This window comes from Lemur catta, chromosome 10, assembly GCF_020740605.2.
Source record: "Lemur catta isolate mLemCat1 chromosome 10, mLemCat1.pri, whole genome shotgun sequence".
NCBI lineage: Eukaryota > Metazoa > Chordata > Mammalia > Primates > Lemuridae > Lemur > Lemur catta.
The window spans coordinates 21,880,326-21,899,095 of record NC_059137.1 but is presented as its reverse complement, the minus strand read 5'-3'; the positions used below and the strand labels follow the sequence as shown (position 1 = coordinate 21,899,095).

At 36.6% G+C, this 18,770-nt stretch overlaps 1 protein-coding gene across 1 annotated transcript in view; it reads left to right on the top strand.

The window, feature by feature from the left end:
• HSDL2 (hydroxysteroid dehydrogenase like 2) overlaps positions 1-18,770 on the top strand; it is a 54,955-nt gene that overhangs the window by 6,787 nt on the left and 29,398 nt on the right. Inside the window, exons 2-6 of the mRNA XM_045563618.1 lie at positions 3,538-3,701; positions 5,009-5,107; positions 11,160-11,274; positions 17,395-17,498; positions 18,464-18,562. Of these exons, the coding sequence (XP_045419574.1) occupies positions 3,538-3,701; positions 5,009-5,107; positions 11,160-11,274; positions 17,395-17,498; positions 18,464-18,562 (581 nt within the window). The remainder of the gene's footprint in view (positions 1-3,537; positions 3,702-5,008; positions 5,108-11,159; positions 11,275-17,394; positions 17,499-18,463; positions 18,563-18,770) is intronic.

The window sequence follows — 18,770 nt, the reverse complement described above, 5'->3', positions numbered from 1 at the left end:
GGTGATCTATTCACTTCTTTATAGCATGGCATCTGGCTTCTAAGAGAAAGAAAATGGAAGCTGCCAACCATCTCATGGCTTGGAAATCCCAGAATGTCACTTCCATCACATTGTATCGGTCAAAAAAACTCATAAGGCTAACCTAGACTCAGGGGGAAGGGAAAATATATTCCTCCTCTTGATGGAAAGAATTTGTGGTCGTCTTTGATCCACAGTGATGTCCTGGAAGCCAACAGTTTCACCAGTAGATATATGCCCTAAAAAAACTGTTAAACATGTGACTGGAAAATGTACACTAGAATATTTATAACAGCATTGTTCATAATAGAAAACAAACAACAAAAAACTCTGGGAACCACTCCAAAAGTCCATAAACAGTAAAATGAATAAATATAATATGTTCCCATGTGGAATATTATATACTGGTGAAAATAAAGTACGTGTAGCTACTTGCACCAACATGGGTATATCTCCAGTCACTGTGTGAAAGAAACGAATCATGGAGTAACAAATACCGTATCTATTATATAAAGTTCAAAATAGGCAAAACCTAAGCAATGTATGTGGTTAGGCAGGATTTTTCTGTAAAGGGCTGGATAATAAATGTTTTAGGCTTTGTAGGCCAAGAGGCAAAATTGGAGATATTATGTAGGTACTTATGTAATAAGAGAGAAAACCAATTTCCACAATATTTTTTATTGTTGAAATTCAAAGTAATTGAGTACAATTTTTTATAATATGGGTCTGTAGCGGCCCGATTACAAAACGGGGGATGAACACAGAAAGAAACACACAGACACACAAAGAGAGTACAAGACTGCAGCTGAAAAGCACCAGTTGCTTTATTTTTATACTCCTTTTGTCCAGCAGCTACTTCCTAGTACGTGACTATCTTTAGAACCCTGAGGTGACATGTTCCATTTCTTATGGAAATTGCTCAAGGAAGGCAGACGTTTGCATCTTAACCTTTGGACCTCATTACCTCGTGCAGGACAATGAGACACGCCTTGGCTTGTGCACAAGACCTAAGGCCCTTGGCTATTTGCCATAGGGAACAGTTTGTTTATTCAACAGGCCATTGACTTCTAGCTCCAAGAAGCAATCAATAGGCCGAGTCCAGACCTATTGACCTCTGGCCTCAAGGAGCGTTCAACTGGCCATGTCTGGACCCATTGACCTCTGGCCCCAAGAAGCACGTCCAGCTTCGCTGACTCTGGGATCAAGCCAATTCTTGCCCAGGGACGGTCCCTACAAGGGTCTACTAAGGAAAGGAATGGAATCTATTTTTGGAGGGGAGGTGATAATATAGTAGTTTCCTAGGGCTGCTGTAACAAAATATCACTAGCTGGGTAGTTTAAAACAGAAATTTATTCTCTTGCAATTCTGGAAACTAGATTCTGAAATCAAAGTGTGAGCAGGGGTCCTGAAATTCTGGGTAGAAGCTTTCCTTGCTTCCTCCTTGCTTCTGCTGGTGGCCCCCAATCCTTGGCATCGCTTGGCTTGCAGCCACATCCCCTTCAATCTCTGCCTGCGTCATCACATGGAGTTCTCCCTATGTGGCTGTCTTCACACAGTCTTCCCTCTTGTAAGGACAATAGTCAGATTGGATTAAGGGCCCACCCTACTCCAATATGACTTCATCTTAAGTAATTACATCTGCAACATCCTATTTCCAAATTAAGATCACATTCTGAGGTACTGAAGGTTAGGACTTCCACATGTATTCTGGGGGGATACAATTCAATCACTATCAGGGAGATAGTGTTTCACCTAGTGTTTGAAATTAGCATTCCCATCATCAAATTGATCGTAAATGTTTATCTGTAGGGCCATACACAAACAAAAAAGTAGTGGGTCCTGTTTGGCCTGTAGACCGTAGTTTATTGACCCTTGATTTAGACAAAGAGACAGATTTTAGGAATAATAAAACAAGAGAATGAGTAATAATATTTAAAGTAGTTTTTCCTTTGCGGGGTGGGGAAAGGAATCATAGAGAGAAATAGGTGGCTTCTCAGGTATTGGTAATATTCTATTTCTGGGCTCAGGTCATGAGTACGCTACTGTTCATTTTAATGTTGTTCCTTAAACTGAACACATTCACTTTACATTCTTTTTGTATTTTTGCTGTATTTTACCAAAAACAGTTCCCACCTCTCTGTCTCCTTCCCACGTTGCCACTCTCCTTCCTTTTTACCAAACCAGTTATTCCTTATTTTAAATTCACTTCTTCCACTTTCCCCTCTGATGTCTTACTTCTGGAATGTAGTATGAGTCTTATGTTCTTTTGTTAACAAGCCTGCTTATCTATTACCACTGTCTCAGGTCACTGTCCCTTTTTTCTTTGTCATTGTCACTTTTGCTGACTTTTCCTCTCTTCATCCTTCTCCTTTTTATTATCTTTAAAAAGTAAGCAAGAAAGTGGGTTTCCCTCACTGTAATCTTACTTTTAGATGTTTCCTTCTCACCTAACAACTGAGTAAGTAGAAAATTTAAAGTTAAGATGGAAGGGTATAAAGAATGAAATGGGCACAGGGAACTGTCTGTACATTTGAATCAGAGAATATTTTGGATCTACCCTCAGCTCCTTGAGAGCCTTCTAGGTTTGTTTGTTTAACATCTCTACTGAGATATAATTCACACACCACACAATTCACACATTTAAAACACACAACTCAGTGGCTTTTAGTATATTCACGGAGTTGTGCAACCATCATCACAGTCAATTTTAAAACTTTTTCATCATCCCCAAAAGAAACTCCTGACCCCTCAGTTGTCAGCCCCCAACTCCTCCCATTCCCATATCTAGGCAACCACTAATCATTGTTGTGTTTCTGTAGATTTGCATATTCTGGGCATTTCATATAAATGGAATCATACAATATGTGGTCTTTTGTGACTGGCTTCTTTCACTTAGCAAAATGTTTTTGGTTCATCCATATTGTTGCACATATCAGTACTTTGTTACTTTTTATTGCTGAATAGTATTTCACTGTGTGGCTATACCACATTCTATTTATCCATTCATCAGTTGATGGACATTTGGGTTGTTTCCACCCTGGCTATTATGAACATTCATTGAACAATTATTTGTTTTTAGATAATTTAAGTGGTATATAGTCATTGTAGAAAATTTGAAAAATATTAAAAAGAATATAAAGAATGTGATAAAATTTATGTATAATCCCACCACTCAAAAATAAGCCTTGTTAATACGTTTTCCTTGGGGAAAAATACATGTTTATGTAGTTTAGTTTATAAGTCTTCCTTTCTCTTTAAGATTTACTTTGCATTTGAACAGATTTTGTTTGCCAAATCATGGCAAGATTAGCCAACTGCAGTCGTCATAAATAGTTTATAAGTCACTGTGCAATGGGAGTACAGTGAAGTTATCAGCTATCAGATAGGCAAGGGGAGGGTTTAGAGAAAATTTCACAGAGGAGGAAATATGTATATTATGAAAATATGCATGAGCTACTGATACTGATTAGTAAATAAAATATTGAGCTTTCTAACAAGATCATGTTTGTTCTGTTATAGGAAGCTAGCAGGATGTACAGTTTTTATCACAGGTGCCAGCCGTGGCATTGGCAAAGCCATTGCACTGAAAGCAGCAAAGGATGGAGCAAATATTGTCATTGCTGCGAAGACCACCCACGCGCATCCAAAACTTCCAGGCACAATCTATACTGCTGCTGAAGAAAGTGAGTGTGATAATGCTCACTGAAATGTCCTCACAGTGGTTTTAATACATAGAGAATTTGAGAGTTTAGTTAAAGCTATTTGAAAGCTTCCCTAAAAATAATTTTATCTAGTTAAAGAAGTATCTATTTTGCCCTTTAGAGCATTCCTTCTGACCATTTTTCTCTTCTAGCATTTTTAAGTGATTTGAGAGACTCCAGTGAAAAATCATGTCTCATGAGGGCAGTGGTTCTTGGATGGGAGGGAGATACGGGGGTGTGGAAGTAGAGAGGAGAGAATTTGGGTGGATGGTGTAAACACTTTGAAAAAACTTTCCATGTTATTTATTCTCTGCACAATTTGAAAGTCATTATTTTAATACTTTCAGTTGACAAATAATTATCATGTGCTTATATTCAAGGCATTGTGCTAGGCACAGTGCCAGGAGGCTTAAAAACTCAACTTCAGTTGATATTGCAAGTTTTGTTAGTCATTAATAGCATTGTGGTTATGTTAGAGGAATGTATATGAAGTGCTTATGAGTGAAATGATGCCGGGGATTTGTTTTAAAATACACCAGCACAGGCCGGGCGCGGTGACTCATGCCTGTAATCCTAGCCCTCTGGGAGGCCGAGGCGGGTGGATCGCTTCAGGTCAGGAGTTCGAGACCAGCCTGAGCGAGACCCTGTCTCTACTAAAAATAGAAATAAATTATCTGGACAACTAAAAATATATATAGAAAAAATTAGCCGGGCATCGTGGCGCATGCCTGTAGTTCCAGCTACTTGAGAGGCTGAGGCAGTAGGGTTGCTTAAGCCCAGGAGTTTGAGGTTGCTGTGAGCTAGGCTGACGCCACGGCACTCACTCTAGCCCGGGCAACAAGGTGAGACTCTGTCTCAAAAAAAAAAAAAAAAAGATACACCAGCACAAACCAAAACGGGGAGAAAGAAGATACATAAATTAAACAACTGACAAAACAGTAACAGTTCTTAAAGATAGGTGATGGATTCTGGATCGTTTATTTTACTATTCTTTATATTTTTGTGTATTTTTGAAATTTTCCATAATAAAAAGTTTTTTTTTAAATTACTTTCCTTTTTTTTGCTTTTTAATAGAATTTTTTTTTTCTAAACCCTTCCTATTTTGTTTTTTAATGGAGTCACCCTAGCTAGTCTGTCCTATTGTATGGTAGAGTCACTAGTGGTAAGACAGAGTTATTTATGTTGATTTTCTGGAAATAGGGTACTTTTCTTGTTTTGACTGTTATATCAGGATGAAAGGTATTATATTTGAATGCTTTAATGCTCTTTTGTTTGTTTATATTTTGTAGTTGAAGCAGTTGGAGGAAAGGCCTTGCCATGTGTCGTTGATGTGAGAGATGAACAGCAAATCAGTGATGCAGTCGACAAAGCAGTCAAGAAGTTTGGAGGTAGTATCTTAATTTGGAAATAATTATTGAATACTGGTAAAATATAGGTGTTATCTATAATTTTAATTTGTTTTGATTTTTCAATTTTCTGAGTCTTTGGAGTATAACCAGAAACAAGTATTACCTCATATAGAAATATGGCTTAAAACCATCTGATGACTTAAAAAATTGTTAAAAATTATTTTGAATGATGTAACAAGCCTACCACCCAAAATAAAGTTAGGACCTTGACAATAACATACATCTAACTAAGTGGTTCCCCCAGATCCCATCCAATCACTGTGACATTGAGGTTTGCAGTAGAGAAAGGATTTATTCACGAGGCAGTCAAGTGAGGAGATGAGAGAGTAAGTCTCAAATTCACCTCCCTGTACCAGCCTTAAGGGAGAGATTTTGGGAGGAGGGTTTCAGAATCAGTGAGTGAGTGGTGGAGGGAAAGGGGAAGTTTGGGAAGTTCCTCAGGTATGCATAGTTGTCTCTTTATGTCTCTTCATAGGTCGAAGGTGTAAATTCAGGGGAATCTGGTATAAAACATGCAATGGAAATTCAGGCTGTGATGTCAAAAGGTCACCCATGAGACACTCATGTACACTCAGTTGAAGGGTGGGTGGTCTCAACCAGTTTGACCTGACTTTAGGACTGGGTCTTGAGTTCCTGAAAATAACTTAGCCAACATCTTGTGATTGATATGCCAGAGTGAAGTGTTATTTCTAAGAACTTTGTGGGAACATTAGGCTACGTGATATTTTAAGAGTAAGCGGTTTGGCTAACAATGAGTAAGCAAACAGCTAAATGTTATAGTTAATAACTGCCTAGAGAAACTGTAGTTACTGGCTACCTAATTACTAATGGCCATCTGGCCACCAGTTTCATAAAAATTATTTGATGACTTTTTGATATTTATTGGGTAAAATGCAGATACCTATTGGCATTCAAGATACTTCACACTGTGAACTCAACAGACTTTTCTTGGTTCCATGTTTCTTCAATACCCCTATGTAAACTCCCTACTCTAGCCAAAATAGTTAACTTCCATCTTCTTGAATTTTTTGTCTTTTAACTTTTTCTCTCCTCCTTCCTGAGACCTCTTCAGTGCCCACCCTCCACCTCCATCTTTCCTAACATGCTCCCTTCTCTATCTTTAAAATCCTACCTTTATATGCTTAAATCTCATCTCCTTCAGAAATCCAGTTTCCTCAGCATGCCAACTAATCAGAAGTATCTTTTTCTTTCTCTGAATTCCTAAGACATTCCTTTGATCCTTATCTTATACTACTTTAGATCTTAGTATTTCTTTTTTCTCCCCGATTAGTTCATAAGCTCCTAGAAGGTAGTTGTTGGGGATCAAGCTAAAGCTTTAATGGTATTGTAGCAGGGCATCTAAGCATGTCCAAATCCTGCCTAAACCATTCTCACTCTTCCCCAGTAAAGTTCCAGAGGACTATATGTATTATACATGTGAGGGACATTGACCAATGGAAAACAAGGTAATGCTTCAGTGTTATCAAGACTGTGCTTATAATCCCAGTGCAGAGTGCAGTGGGGTACTGGACTGAAGCACAGAGCTTTGGCTCAAGTGGGGTCTCTTCCTTTAAATCCAAAATTTTACTCCTAGCTGGCAGCCTTTCCCAAAGTAATGTGAACACTCATGTGAGAAGTGGAGAGAAAATGCAAAATTATGTTTTATCTTACTGATAGGGCCCCAAATGTGGAAGAGAAAGGAGAGGAAGCCACATTCAAATGCAGGACCTTTTCTCTAAAATGACTTTACCTACAAGTAAAAGTAGCCAATTATTGCCACTTAGAATTTGACCTAATTAGTTTGTCCATGAATTTTTAGGGAGGAATTAAGAGGAGAAGGTAGAAGGGGGTAGGTGGAACTTTTTGTTCCCCTGTATTCATCCAGTTTTAGTTCTTTCTGTTGATCCATTGTGTCTGTCAGCTGAGGGTAAGTTTATCCTCCTTGGGGAATGAGATTATCAGAATACAGAAGAGGGCTGTGACCACCTTGACAGGGTCCTTTCTCAATATTTATTTAGGTCTTATAATTCTACTAGAGAATTTCAGCAGTTCAGCTGTTGTCTGATATTGGCCTAAGAAGCCTCTGAAATTGATTAGGAGGGGACATTAGTTAGAGGTATGCAAGGGCACACTATACAGGCCCAAAATTCACCCCTTATTTAACTTGCCATGTTGAATTCTAGCTGTGTTGTCTAACCTGGTTCACCAGAAAGAGTTATATATTATGTACTACATGATAGCACAGCCAAATATATGCCTGAATGTCAAAATGTGTAGTGCCTCTAATTATGTGCCTCCTACAGAGCAATAAAAGTTTCACAAATTAATTTCTTCTTCTTTTGTTGAAACTGAGTTTACTGAAAACTTAAAGACCCAAATAGAAATCTTCCCTTTCTTGGAAAAATTAAAGCCCAGAAATCTCTCCTTTCCAATTTTCTTATTCTACTTGATCCCAGCCAAAGAGTTGTCATTTAGATGCATGGGTGATCTGGATTTATTTTTTATCCACTGTAACTTCAGTCTTCTTCCACTGGATCTGGTATCATTCCTTCAGGATGTTCAACATTGGATTAATCCAACTTTGCCTGTGGTACAATCTGCTTTCCCATGAATAGTCAGGGAAAATGGAAAGGACGAAAGGAAATCTTGGTTTTTGTTTCTTCACATGCCAGTTGATCCATGTCATTGATCTGGCATTCATGACCCAGGAACTTAAATTCAGTTGGTAGAAATCTTTAGTTAAGGGAATATGATTTTCCTATCTTTGGGGGAAAAATATCTTTCTATATATTTTCTTACCTGTCGTTGAAAGGGGCATCTAAAACACTCCTATCTTCTTGCTAAATTTACAAATTGGCATTGGAATTACTTCTATTTTAAGGTTTCCTTCCACCCTCTTTAGTATCCACTTTGATGTATTATTAAAATTTTTTTGCTTTTCATTTCCCCATTAACTTCTGCTTTTGTGGCACTCCAGTGCAGAATTAAGAGTGAGTTCTGTTCAGCAACTCAGTCCCTATTCTCTCCTAATCAGGATGGATGCCACAGTTATAAAAGATGATTTACAGCCTGCTCTTTTTGTTTGTTTGTTTTCCATATTTTTGACAGAGATTCAAGCCTTTATTTTATTTATTTATTTTTATCTCTCAGGTTAATTTCCAAAGAAAAGCCTTTTTTGTACATTTGTTTGGTTTTAGTCCTATACTATAGTTGATGCTGCTATGGCCTTCTGATTTGGAATCTTGTAGGATTTTGAATTCTGCTTTTTAGGGAAGAGTTTATCTCTTTGTCCTGAAAAAAATTTTTTTTTCTTGCTCTGTTACCCTCGTTAGAGTGCAGTGAGACCATTGTAGTTCACTACAGCGTCAAACTCCTGGGCTTAAGCGATCCTCCTGCCTTAGCCTCCCATGTAGCTGGGACTACAGTTGTGCACCACCATGCCTGGCTAATTTTTCTATTGTTAGTAGAGACAGGGCCTTGCTCTTACTCAGGCTGGTCTCAAACTCCTGAGCTCAAGCAATCCTCCCACCTCTGCCTCCCAGAGGGCTAGGATTACAGGTGTGAGCCACCTCACCCACCCTGTCCTGATATTTGTCTCTGCTGGAGAATTGTCGCTAATAAAGTTCTGAAACAGTTGATGACATTTTCAAACCTGTGCCCTTAGAGTTCTTTGTTACATGGTACTCTCTATCACCTTGTCTTCCTTCATCTTCAGAGTTTTTCAGGCCTTGAGTAAATGATGCTGTTTTGTAAAGCAAAGAAACATTCTTTCCTTCTACTTTTTCTTTTCCTTCAACAGGCACATATGTGCTTTTGTGTATCATTTCCCACTATTGTTTCCTGATCCATTGTAATCTGGCTCACCTGAGTTTAGAAATTTTAACCTGTCTCTGTAATTGGACCCTTTTTTCCCCTCTATCATGGCTAAGTCAAATACAGTTTGCCAAATGAGCATATCAGCATTCCTTATCTGATTTCTTTGCTTTCAGGCTCAGATGTTTGCTTTGTTAAGATACTTGTCACTTATTATCCCAAAATGAGAGAGATGATGTCAGTAAAGTCTGGCTTTGCCCAAGGCATCCGTTGATTGGAACAGTCCTCACTAGCTTCATCTCCCTGAGTAGGGTGATTCTACATGGGTGGTATATATACGCATCAGTCCAGCATCTCACCAGATGTGCACTCAATATACTCTGTTCCTACTTGGCTTCTCCTTTAGTGAATATCATCTTCCTGTTTCTTAGGCCCTAGAAGAGTGCCTTGTATAGAGTAGCCACACAGTGATTATCTCATGATGATGTGGTTCAGCAACTCTCAGCTTTGTGGACTGAGAAGCATGTCCTGGATTTGAAAATTCTTTTCATAGGTCTTTGCCACTTACGAAAGCAACCATCGTCATAATGTTCATTTTGGAAAGTTAATAGTCACAAGACCTGGAGCTTTGATACACAGATGATTTACTTAAGTTTGAGTTTTGTTATATGGAGCTATAAAATGCAATATAGTTGAATCTAGAGTTATTCTAAGGATGCATTTTGAGAAAACATTAACAACACAAACTCTACACAAAGGATATGGAAATTGAGAACTGAGGATGTGATCAAAATTTTATAATGTTACTATCTATGAAGAAAGGGTGCTTATGACTGAAATATTTTAGTGAATTTAATAAGCTTATTTAAATCATTACCCACATATTTGGAAAGAGGGGGGGTAGAAAAGGATCATGAAAGATGTTCATTGTACAACAGTCCAACCCCAGAATCAGAAATTTTGTGATATTTCTACTTGATGGGATAAGTGCCAATTTTTTTTACATGTATTTTTTAATTTTTAAAAATTGTGGTAAAATACATACACATAGTAAAATTTACCATTATAACCATTTTAAGTGTACAGTGCAATGGCATTAAATTCGTTCATATTGTTGTACTACCATCTTTAAATACCCTTTAAAAAGAATATTGAAGACCATGTAGAAATAAGGGAAATGTTTGACATAGTTTTATATTTTACCATTTTCATTTAATGTTATTAATGTTTCACAAAACATTTAGCTATAAACAAAATATGTTGTATATGGATAGGAACTGGGTAGAAGATGCAGAAATAATAGTTATTCTAGATTTGTGTGTGTGTGTGTGTGTGTGTGTGTGTGTGTGAGTCATTAAAACAAAATTGATCCACTTTGATGATTTGCCTCTAGGGCATTGAAACTCTAGGTCTTTTTCTTTTCTCAGTTCCCAAGACCAGAAAGGAACCCTTCCCTTGAAGTGAGGGGTCTTGGGGGAAAGAGAGACTAGTATGCTTAGAAGTGGGACAGGCCTTCAGAACATGCTAGAGAGGAGAGAAGAATTTAAGGAATTTGACCCAAGGTTTCATGGAGACAAGGAGGAAAGACCAGGAGGTAAGAGAACAGATAAGAGTGGAAGCTACAAACCACTAAGAACTAAGCCTCCTTATAGTCTCACTTGGAGCTCTGGAGATTGCCTGTATCTCCATTGTGCCAGTGAAACTCATGCAGGTGCTGTTTTGATACAGCTACCAGTCTTACACTGGTATATTGGTCAGTCATATTATCTAAAAGAAGTGGAGTCATGTGTTGCTTAATGACAGGGATACATTCTGAAAAATCCATCGCTGGACAATTTCATCTTTGTGTGAACATTGTAGAGCATACTCACGCAGACCTAGATAGTCTAGCCTGCTACACACCTATTGCTCCTAGGCTATGAACCCATACAACATGTTACTGTACTGAATACTGCAGGCATTTGTAACACAGTGCCTATAATGGTAAGTATTTGTGTCTCTGAATATATCTAAACATAGAAAAGGTAGAGTAAAAATACAGTACTATCACTTGATGGGACTACCATTGTATATGTAGTCTGTCATTGACTGAAATGTCATTATGTGGTACATGACTATATTTGTGAATCAACTGAGTTTGTCAAATATATAGGGTAAATACTTTTTAATTTTACAATAAAAAGTCTGACATATTAAAATGAAATTATTTTGAAAACAGGAATTGATATTTTGGTGAATAATGCCAGTGCTATTAGCTTGACCAACACATTGGAAACACCTACAAAGAGAGTGGATTTGATGATGAATGTGAACACCAGAGGCACCTACCTTACGTAAGTGAGAAAAAAGACTTGTATGGGAGGATGTTGCAGTGTTTTCTCAGAGAACTTAGTAGTAAACAGATTTGAACTAAATTAATAGTTTAAAATCTAGTCAATCCTTATAAGAGCCTAAAAGTATTTCAAAGTCAGTAGACAGTATTTTAAATAATTTTATTAGGTGTTCTTTTTCTCTGTGAATCTAATAAAAACTAAAGCGTAGCTCAAACATTCTCAAATATTTGTATGTATAAATACTTATATATATATACTGTGTCTTTCATATTCTTCTGATTACTCAAGCTAACAATAGTCTCTCCTTCTTCTTCTAAAAAAAGAAAAAAAGACTTGGTCTGGGTGCAGTGGCTCACTCATGTAATCCGAGCACTTTGGGAAGTGGAGGTGGGAGAATCACTTGAACCCAGGAGTTCAAGACCAGCCTGGGCAACATAGCAAGGTCCCATCTCTACAAAAATTAAAAAAAATTAGCTGTCATGGTAGTGCCTACTTGTAGTCCCAGCTACTTGGGAGGCTGAGGCAGGAGGATCTCTTGAGCCTAGGAGTTTGAGGTTGCAGTGAGCTATTATTTTGCCACCACATTCTAGCCTGGGAAACAGAGCGAGACCCTGTCTCAAAAAAGAAGAAAAAAAAAAAAAGACTTACGTTTTAGTATATAAATAACAGTAAGCTCATTGTGAATCATGCTTTACTGTAACCAAGAAAAAGGCTAAAGGCCGGCGCGGTGGCTCACGCCTGTAATCCTAGCACTCTCGGAGGCCGAGGCGGGTGGATCCCTCAAGGTCAGGAGTTTGAGACCAGCCTGAGCAACAGCAAGACCCCCGTCTCTACTAAAAATAGAAAGAAATTATCTGGCCAACTAAAATATATATAGAAAAAATTAGCCGGGCATGGTGGCGCATGCCTGTAGTCCCAGCTACCCGGGAGGCTGAGGCAGTAGGATCACTTAAGCACAGGAGTTTGAGGTTGCTGTGAGCTAGGCTGACGCCACGGCACTCACTCTAGCCAGGGCAACAAAGCGACACTCTGTCTCAAAAAAAAAAAAAAAAAAAGGCTAATGCTATCTTGGGCATTATAGAATGAAAGAGAATATATCCTGATCTGTTCTGGATTAGTCAGGCAATCCACCTTTTTATTTGTCCATTTATTTGCTTCTTTGTTTTTATTTTTGTTTGTTTTTAATTTTTAATTTTTTTTCTTGAGACAGAGTCTGGCTGGGTTGCCCAGGCTAGAGTACAGTGACATCTTTCACTCTCTATTCTACATTTCCCCTGATGATGCCCAAGATAGCCTTAGCCTTTCTGTTTGTTACCTTAAAGTGTGATTCATAGTGAGTTTATGGCTACTTACATACTAAAACCTAAGTTTTTTTTCTTTTTTGAGACAAAGTCTTGCTCTGTCACCCAACGTAGAGTACAGTGGCCTCATCATAGCTCACTGCAACTTCAGACTCCTGGCTCAGGAGATCCTTCTGCCTTGTCCTGAGTACCTAGGACTAGAGGCGTACACCACCACACCCAGCCAATTTTTAAAATTCTTTGTAGAGACAACGTCTCACTGTTACCCAGGTTGGTCTTGAACTCTTGTACTCAAGTGATCCTTCCATCTCCACCTCCCAAAGTGCTAGGGTTATAGGCTTGAGCCACTGTGCCCACGCTTATTTGTATATGTACCCTCAGGTTCTATCATTTTCCATGTGGATATAAGGATACATCGGTGGAGAGCTTGCTTCCCTGCCTTATATGTATCTTGTTATACACAGAACAGGTGGTTAGGAGCTTAATCTTTGAAGTAAGACTGTCTGGATTCAAATCTTAACACCCAACCCTCATAACTTGCTATTTTGTGACCTTGGGCAAGTAAGTTAACCCTATTGCACATTCGATTTCCTCATTTGTAAAATGGCTAAAATAAAGGAATATGTTATAGGGTTGGTCATGAAGGTTAAATGTATAAGTTGGTAAGTGAGAGTCCTGAATTTTGCCCTCAGATGTGTTTTGTTGGAATTGCAAAACTTGGCCTAGACAGTGTTAAAAAATTTGTTTTCATTAGTTACCTACATTCGACAGTTCATTAGTTGCCAATGTTAAAAAAAAAATAGAAGATTTACAGAAAACTCCAGATTTCCAGCTTTTCTTGAAATGCTGGAAAATCTGGCCACGTATAGGCAGGATTCCCATATGGCAACAGTTAGCTGCTCTAGCTGAATGCCAGAGTATCAACTGCCTTATGTGATGGGGCATGAGATGTCTTGTCTTCTGGATGCTGAGGACAGGCTGAAAAGTTACCATTTATTCCTTGTGCTTACACTGTTGTTTTTCTTATATGAAAGAGGAAAGTAAAATATTTCCCATAATTATGTCTCTATCTGAAGTGGGAAAATGAGACTTTTGCCAAGAGGGCCGTATGTTCAAGTAAAATGGGTGAGAGCTTACTTCTTTATAGATGTGAGGCATATTTCTACAAATTCAATATGTGAGGTATGTCTCTACTGAATGAAACCATATTGAATCAAACCATAGTGAGAATTATAGTAAACACGTAGAAAGGATCGTGATGAAAAATTTAACTAGAAAAAGGACTCATTTTTCAATAGGGTTTATATTTATTTTCAAATAAAATAGGCAGTGTTGCTGTGTGATATTGTTATGTATTACATGAAAAAATTATCAGGGCATCAAAATCTTTTGCAGCTGGAAACTTTGTGAAAGAATTTCAATTAAATGCAAACACTTTATTTAAACGAGTGTTTTAAAATACACACCTAACCAAGAATACTACCACTCTGCATGCTGAATTAAAGCTCAGAAGGGCACATTGTGTGAATAAGTTTAATAATTTGTGGCAGTTTCTATTATAGATGTTGAAGCCACAGATATAAATATACAGATTGAGTATCCCTAATCTGAAAATCTGAAATGTTCCAGGATGTGAAACTTTTTGAGTACCAATATGATGAACTCAACAGTGCTCCAGTGAGCATTTGGATTTTAGATTTTCAGATTAGGAATGCTGAACTGGTAAGTATAATATAATGTGAATATATCAAAATCTGAAACACTTCTGGTCCCAAGCACTTCATAACCCAACCCTGGATAAGGGTTACTCAACCCATACCATCTACCTGGTTAAAATTATTTATGGTATCAGGAGAATTTTGATGTGATTAAAAAGTTTTTAGACTGAGTACCCATGACATGAATATCAGGAAATGACTTGTTAGGTATTGAGAAATGTCTTTGGAAGTTTATAGTAGATTTGTCAAAGTTATTAATCATAACTATAGACAGTGCCACTATAGTGTTAACTTTAGACTTATTAAAATCTAAACTAATGTAGATATGTTTTGCAAAGGTGAAGAAATTAAATTCATTCATTTTATTGTTTACTAGGAATTGCCCTCTGCTAAAAAAGTTAAAAATGGACATATTATCTTTCCAAGAGCTGATTAATACAAGTAAAATATTGAATTGTATGTAGATTTGTCAAAATTGGTAATCATAACTATAGACTCGTCTTTTTAGCTGATATTATGGCTTATATATATACACAAATGGATGATTCTCTTTACTCTTTCCTTGTGAAATTATGTCTTTGGAAGGCCATATGGCAAGAGCAGTCTGGTCCACTTTCCTATATTGAGGTCGTTTTCCAGAAATGAACATGATGGCCTAAACCACACTTCTAGATTTGAAGGTTCAATTAAAAACAAAACAAAACAAAACAAAAAAACCCTGATTTCAAGCTATAGGAAAATGAACTAACCTTGTTCCATTATCTTTCTCCATGAATACTATTAGTATAGTTGAAGAACTACAAACAGAAGTTATAAGCTGTTGGACACTAAAGTGCTAAAAACTAAATATGAGTAGGTTAGAATAATAGATCTACAAATATCTGAGGAGTAGATACCCTAAAAATAAAAAGATTCTATTCACTGTTGAAAGTTCCTACCTTTATGAACAGATAATTTTTAAAAAATAACACTAAATAAAATTAAATCTTGCTCCCAGTTAAAGTTGTATTGCAATGTTAGGTGAAGGACCTGACATTGACCTTTGGGTCAAAGAAAAATGTCAGGTTTTTGGTCCTCTGTGAAAGATATGTTATAAAATTAAAATTCATAATGAAATGTTTCTATTTTAATTTGTATTTTTCAATTTTAATTTAGGATATACTCTTCAGTATTACATGTGTTTGTATCATGTTAAATACTGATAGAGGTTTAGTAATAAAGTTCAATTGCATTTCTGAATAGTTGATTTTTCTTATTCCCAGCTTGCTTTATTCATTTACGCAAATGCCCTATAGGCCTTTGAGTTTGCAACCCTGACTAAGTATAATAATTCATGAAAAGTAATAAATGTAGTGCCTGGCACACAGTCAGTTTTCAATAAACTTAACTATTTTATTAAGCTGAAGGGATAAGTATCCCTATATAAGATATAGAACATGTTGCCATGACAGGTACATCTGATGTAAGATTAGCAATGTTGAGGGTCAGGCTGGCAAGGTGCAGATGGAAAGGTTTTGTCTAATAGATGAAAGGAAAGTTCGTGTTTATGATGTAAATGTAATGAGCTCTTTCCTTTGATTGTAAAATATGGTTTTATTTCCTGGAATAGATTTAGTTTGTTTGTTACTGATGCTTTGAGGTTCAGTTTCACTGTTTTAATGAGAACCAGGTGTAATATTGTTTGCCCCTTTCCACCTCACCCCCATAAAAATGAAGCACCTTTGGAAAGGAAAAATAATATGTACAGAAAACCTTTTGGTGATATTTATTGTATTTGGTTTGTAAGTTTGAAATGATGTTGCGGTTGGTAGCACCAGTGTTGTACATTTGGTAATAAAAAAACTGACTTGAAATAAGAATGGACTAGTTCAAAGTGTTAGAAGTCATTGAAAGTGAAATAAAGTTAAAATAAAGCTATAAATTATTTAAAGTATAATATGTTATTTAGCTAATGACATATTATAACTTAATTAAAATTTTTAAAATATTAGGCCTGAATCTTTTATAAAATAAATTACCTACTTTTATGAGTAACTTTTTAAAAGTAAAACTATATATTGCTCAAAGGCATGTTGCAGTTTATATTGGTGCAAATTAAATTTGGGAATGTATTGGAAGTTCTATTACTAAATTATAGTCCCAAGGTAGTAAAAGTACTATGCCTAATAATATGAAATAAATCAGTATATGAAATACTAATAATAGTGATTATTTTTTTCATGTTTAGAGTATGTACCATCCTAAGTGTCTTATCTATATCATCTAAGTTTAATCCCTTGGTCAATCCTAGATGGTAGCAGGTATTACCAACATTTACAGGAGAGAAAACTAGGAATTAGAATGCTGTATAATTTGCCTGAGGTCATGCAATGAAAGGGCAGAAGCAGGATTTGAACCCAGGTCTGTCTGACTTGAACACCTGTGTTCTTTACCACAGTGCTAACTGACAAGTACATTAACTATTTCTGAAAATTGTGTGTGTGTGTTGAGGAGGGAGAATTTGGGACGGTTGTGGTTGAGCTGGGTTTAAGGCTAATATGTACGCCAGGTGCGGTGGTTCACGCCTGTAATCCTGGCACTCTGGGAGGCCGAGGTGGGAGGATTGCTTGAGCTCAGGAGTTCAAGACTAGCCTGAGCAAGAGGAAGACCGCATCTCTACAGAAAAAATAGCTGAGCATGGTGGCATACACCTGTAGTCCCAGCTACTGAGGAGGCTGAGGCAGGAGGATTGCTTGAGCCCAGGAGTTCGAGGTTGCAGTGAGCTATGATGATGCCACTGCACTCTACTGGGGATGGCAGAGAGAGACTCTATCTCAAAAAAAAAAAAAAAAAAAAAAAAAGGCTAATGTGTCTGCTTATTTTCATCAAGCAAATCATGTTGCCAGGCTATTAAGCTGAGTTTCAAAGGATGAAAATCAGTTGCTTCTCTTATCTTCATTTTAGAAAGCAAACAAAAGTACCCTACAAACAAAACAAAACGTCCCCTGCAAATCACCGAGCAAGTTCGGTTGCTCTGTAGTAGTAGTCTAAAATGTAACTTTTAAAAGTAGAGAAGTTGTTAGAAAGCAATTAAGTTGACTTGTGTTTTCTTTCACTTTCAGATCTAAAGCATGTATTCCTTATTTGAAAAAGAGTAAAATTGCTCATATCCTTAATCTCAGCCCACCACTGAACCTAAATCCAATGTGGTTCAAACAGCACTGTGGTAGGTGGTAGGGTGAGGGGATGGTTTGTGGTTAATTTGTTTTGAATTAAATCTGTGTATCTATGATACAGTCACAATCTGTATATAGCATCCAATATTGAATTTTCTATGCCAAATCCATAATATCATTTTTGGAGGTCCTAGATTCTTAATCCTTTATATGTAATTTTAAAAACTGAGGTATAATTTACATTCAGTAAAACACACAGATCTTAATGGTTCAGTTTGATGAGTTTTGACAAATGTATATACCTGTATAGCTAATAACCAAATCAAGATATGGATTTCTATCATCTCAGAAAGGTCTTTTATGTCCTGATGGGTGTGTTTTATTATATGTAATTTATTCTTCAATAAAGTGGGTTAAAAACTATTCATGAAATACTTTACCTGTCATAGCAAACTAATGATTTGTGGGGAATAGGCTAAGTAGCAAGATTTATGTATAGGTACCTCCTTTAAAGTAGTTGTATCAGTTAGTACTTAGTTTTTATTTCAACATAATTCACTAACATTTGGAAAGACACTTGGAATAGAAACCTGCAGAGCAAAACTAAAAGAAATTCTGCTGTAATTGACTAGGTTAAATGAAATTGCAACTTTTTTTTAAATAACAGTAGTTTCCCTTTAAATAATCACTTTCATTCTTTAAAAAGAAAAGAAAAACCAGATTAAGAAATAATAATGTAATTTACCCTCATACTGTTAAGGAAAATGAAAGTTTATTACTGTCTCTTTTCTTTTAATCAAATATTAGAATGGAAATATATAAAACTAGTACATCTTTATTCAGTTACTTCTATAAAAACTGTTCTTTCAAAAATAGTACCTTTAAAAATTATATTTTATATATTTTTCATTACTAAAAATATATCAGGGAAACAATAGTAATAGAATTTGGTTATTTCTACTCAGAAATTAATTTGTTTCTTAATTAAATTATTATTCTTTTTGGTTCCTTTCAGCTTATACCATTGCTAAGTATGGTATGTCTATGTGTGTGCTTGGAATGGCAGAAGAATTTAAAGGTGAAATTGCAGTCAATGCATTGTGGCCTAAAACAGGTATGCACTTACAAAAATTCATTTATTAGATTTTCACTTATTGTTCTTGACACTTCTGAGATACATCCTGGGTGTGGTAAGGAGGGAGTGAGTAGACAGTCAAAAGTAACTTCAATTTGTCTGTTGGGAAACAAGGTAAATTTTGTTGTATAGGATAAGACCCTTTTCAATCATCTTCCAGCTTTGACTTGGACTACATGACTGAGTC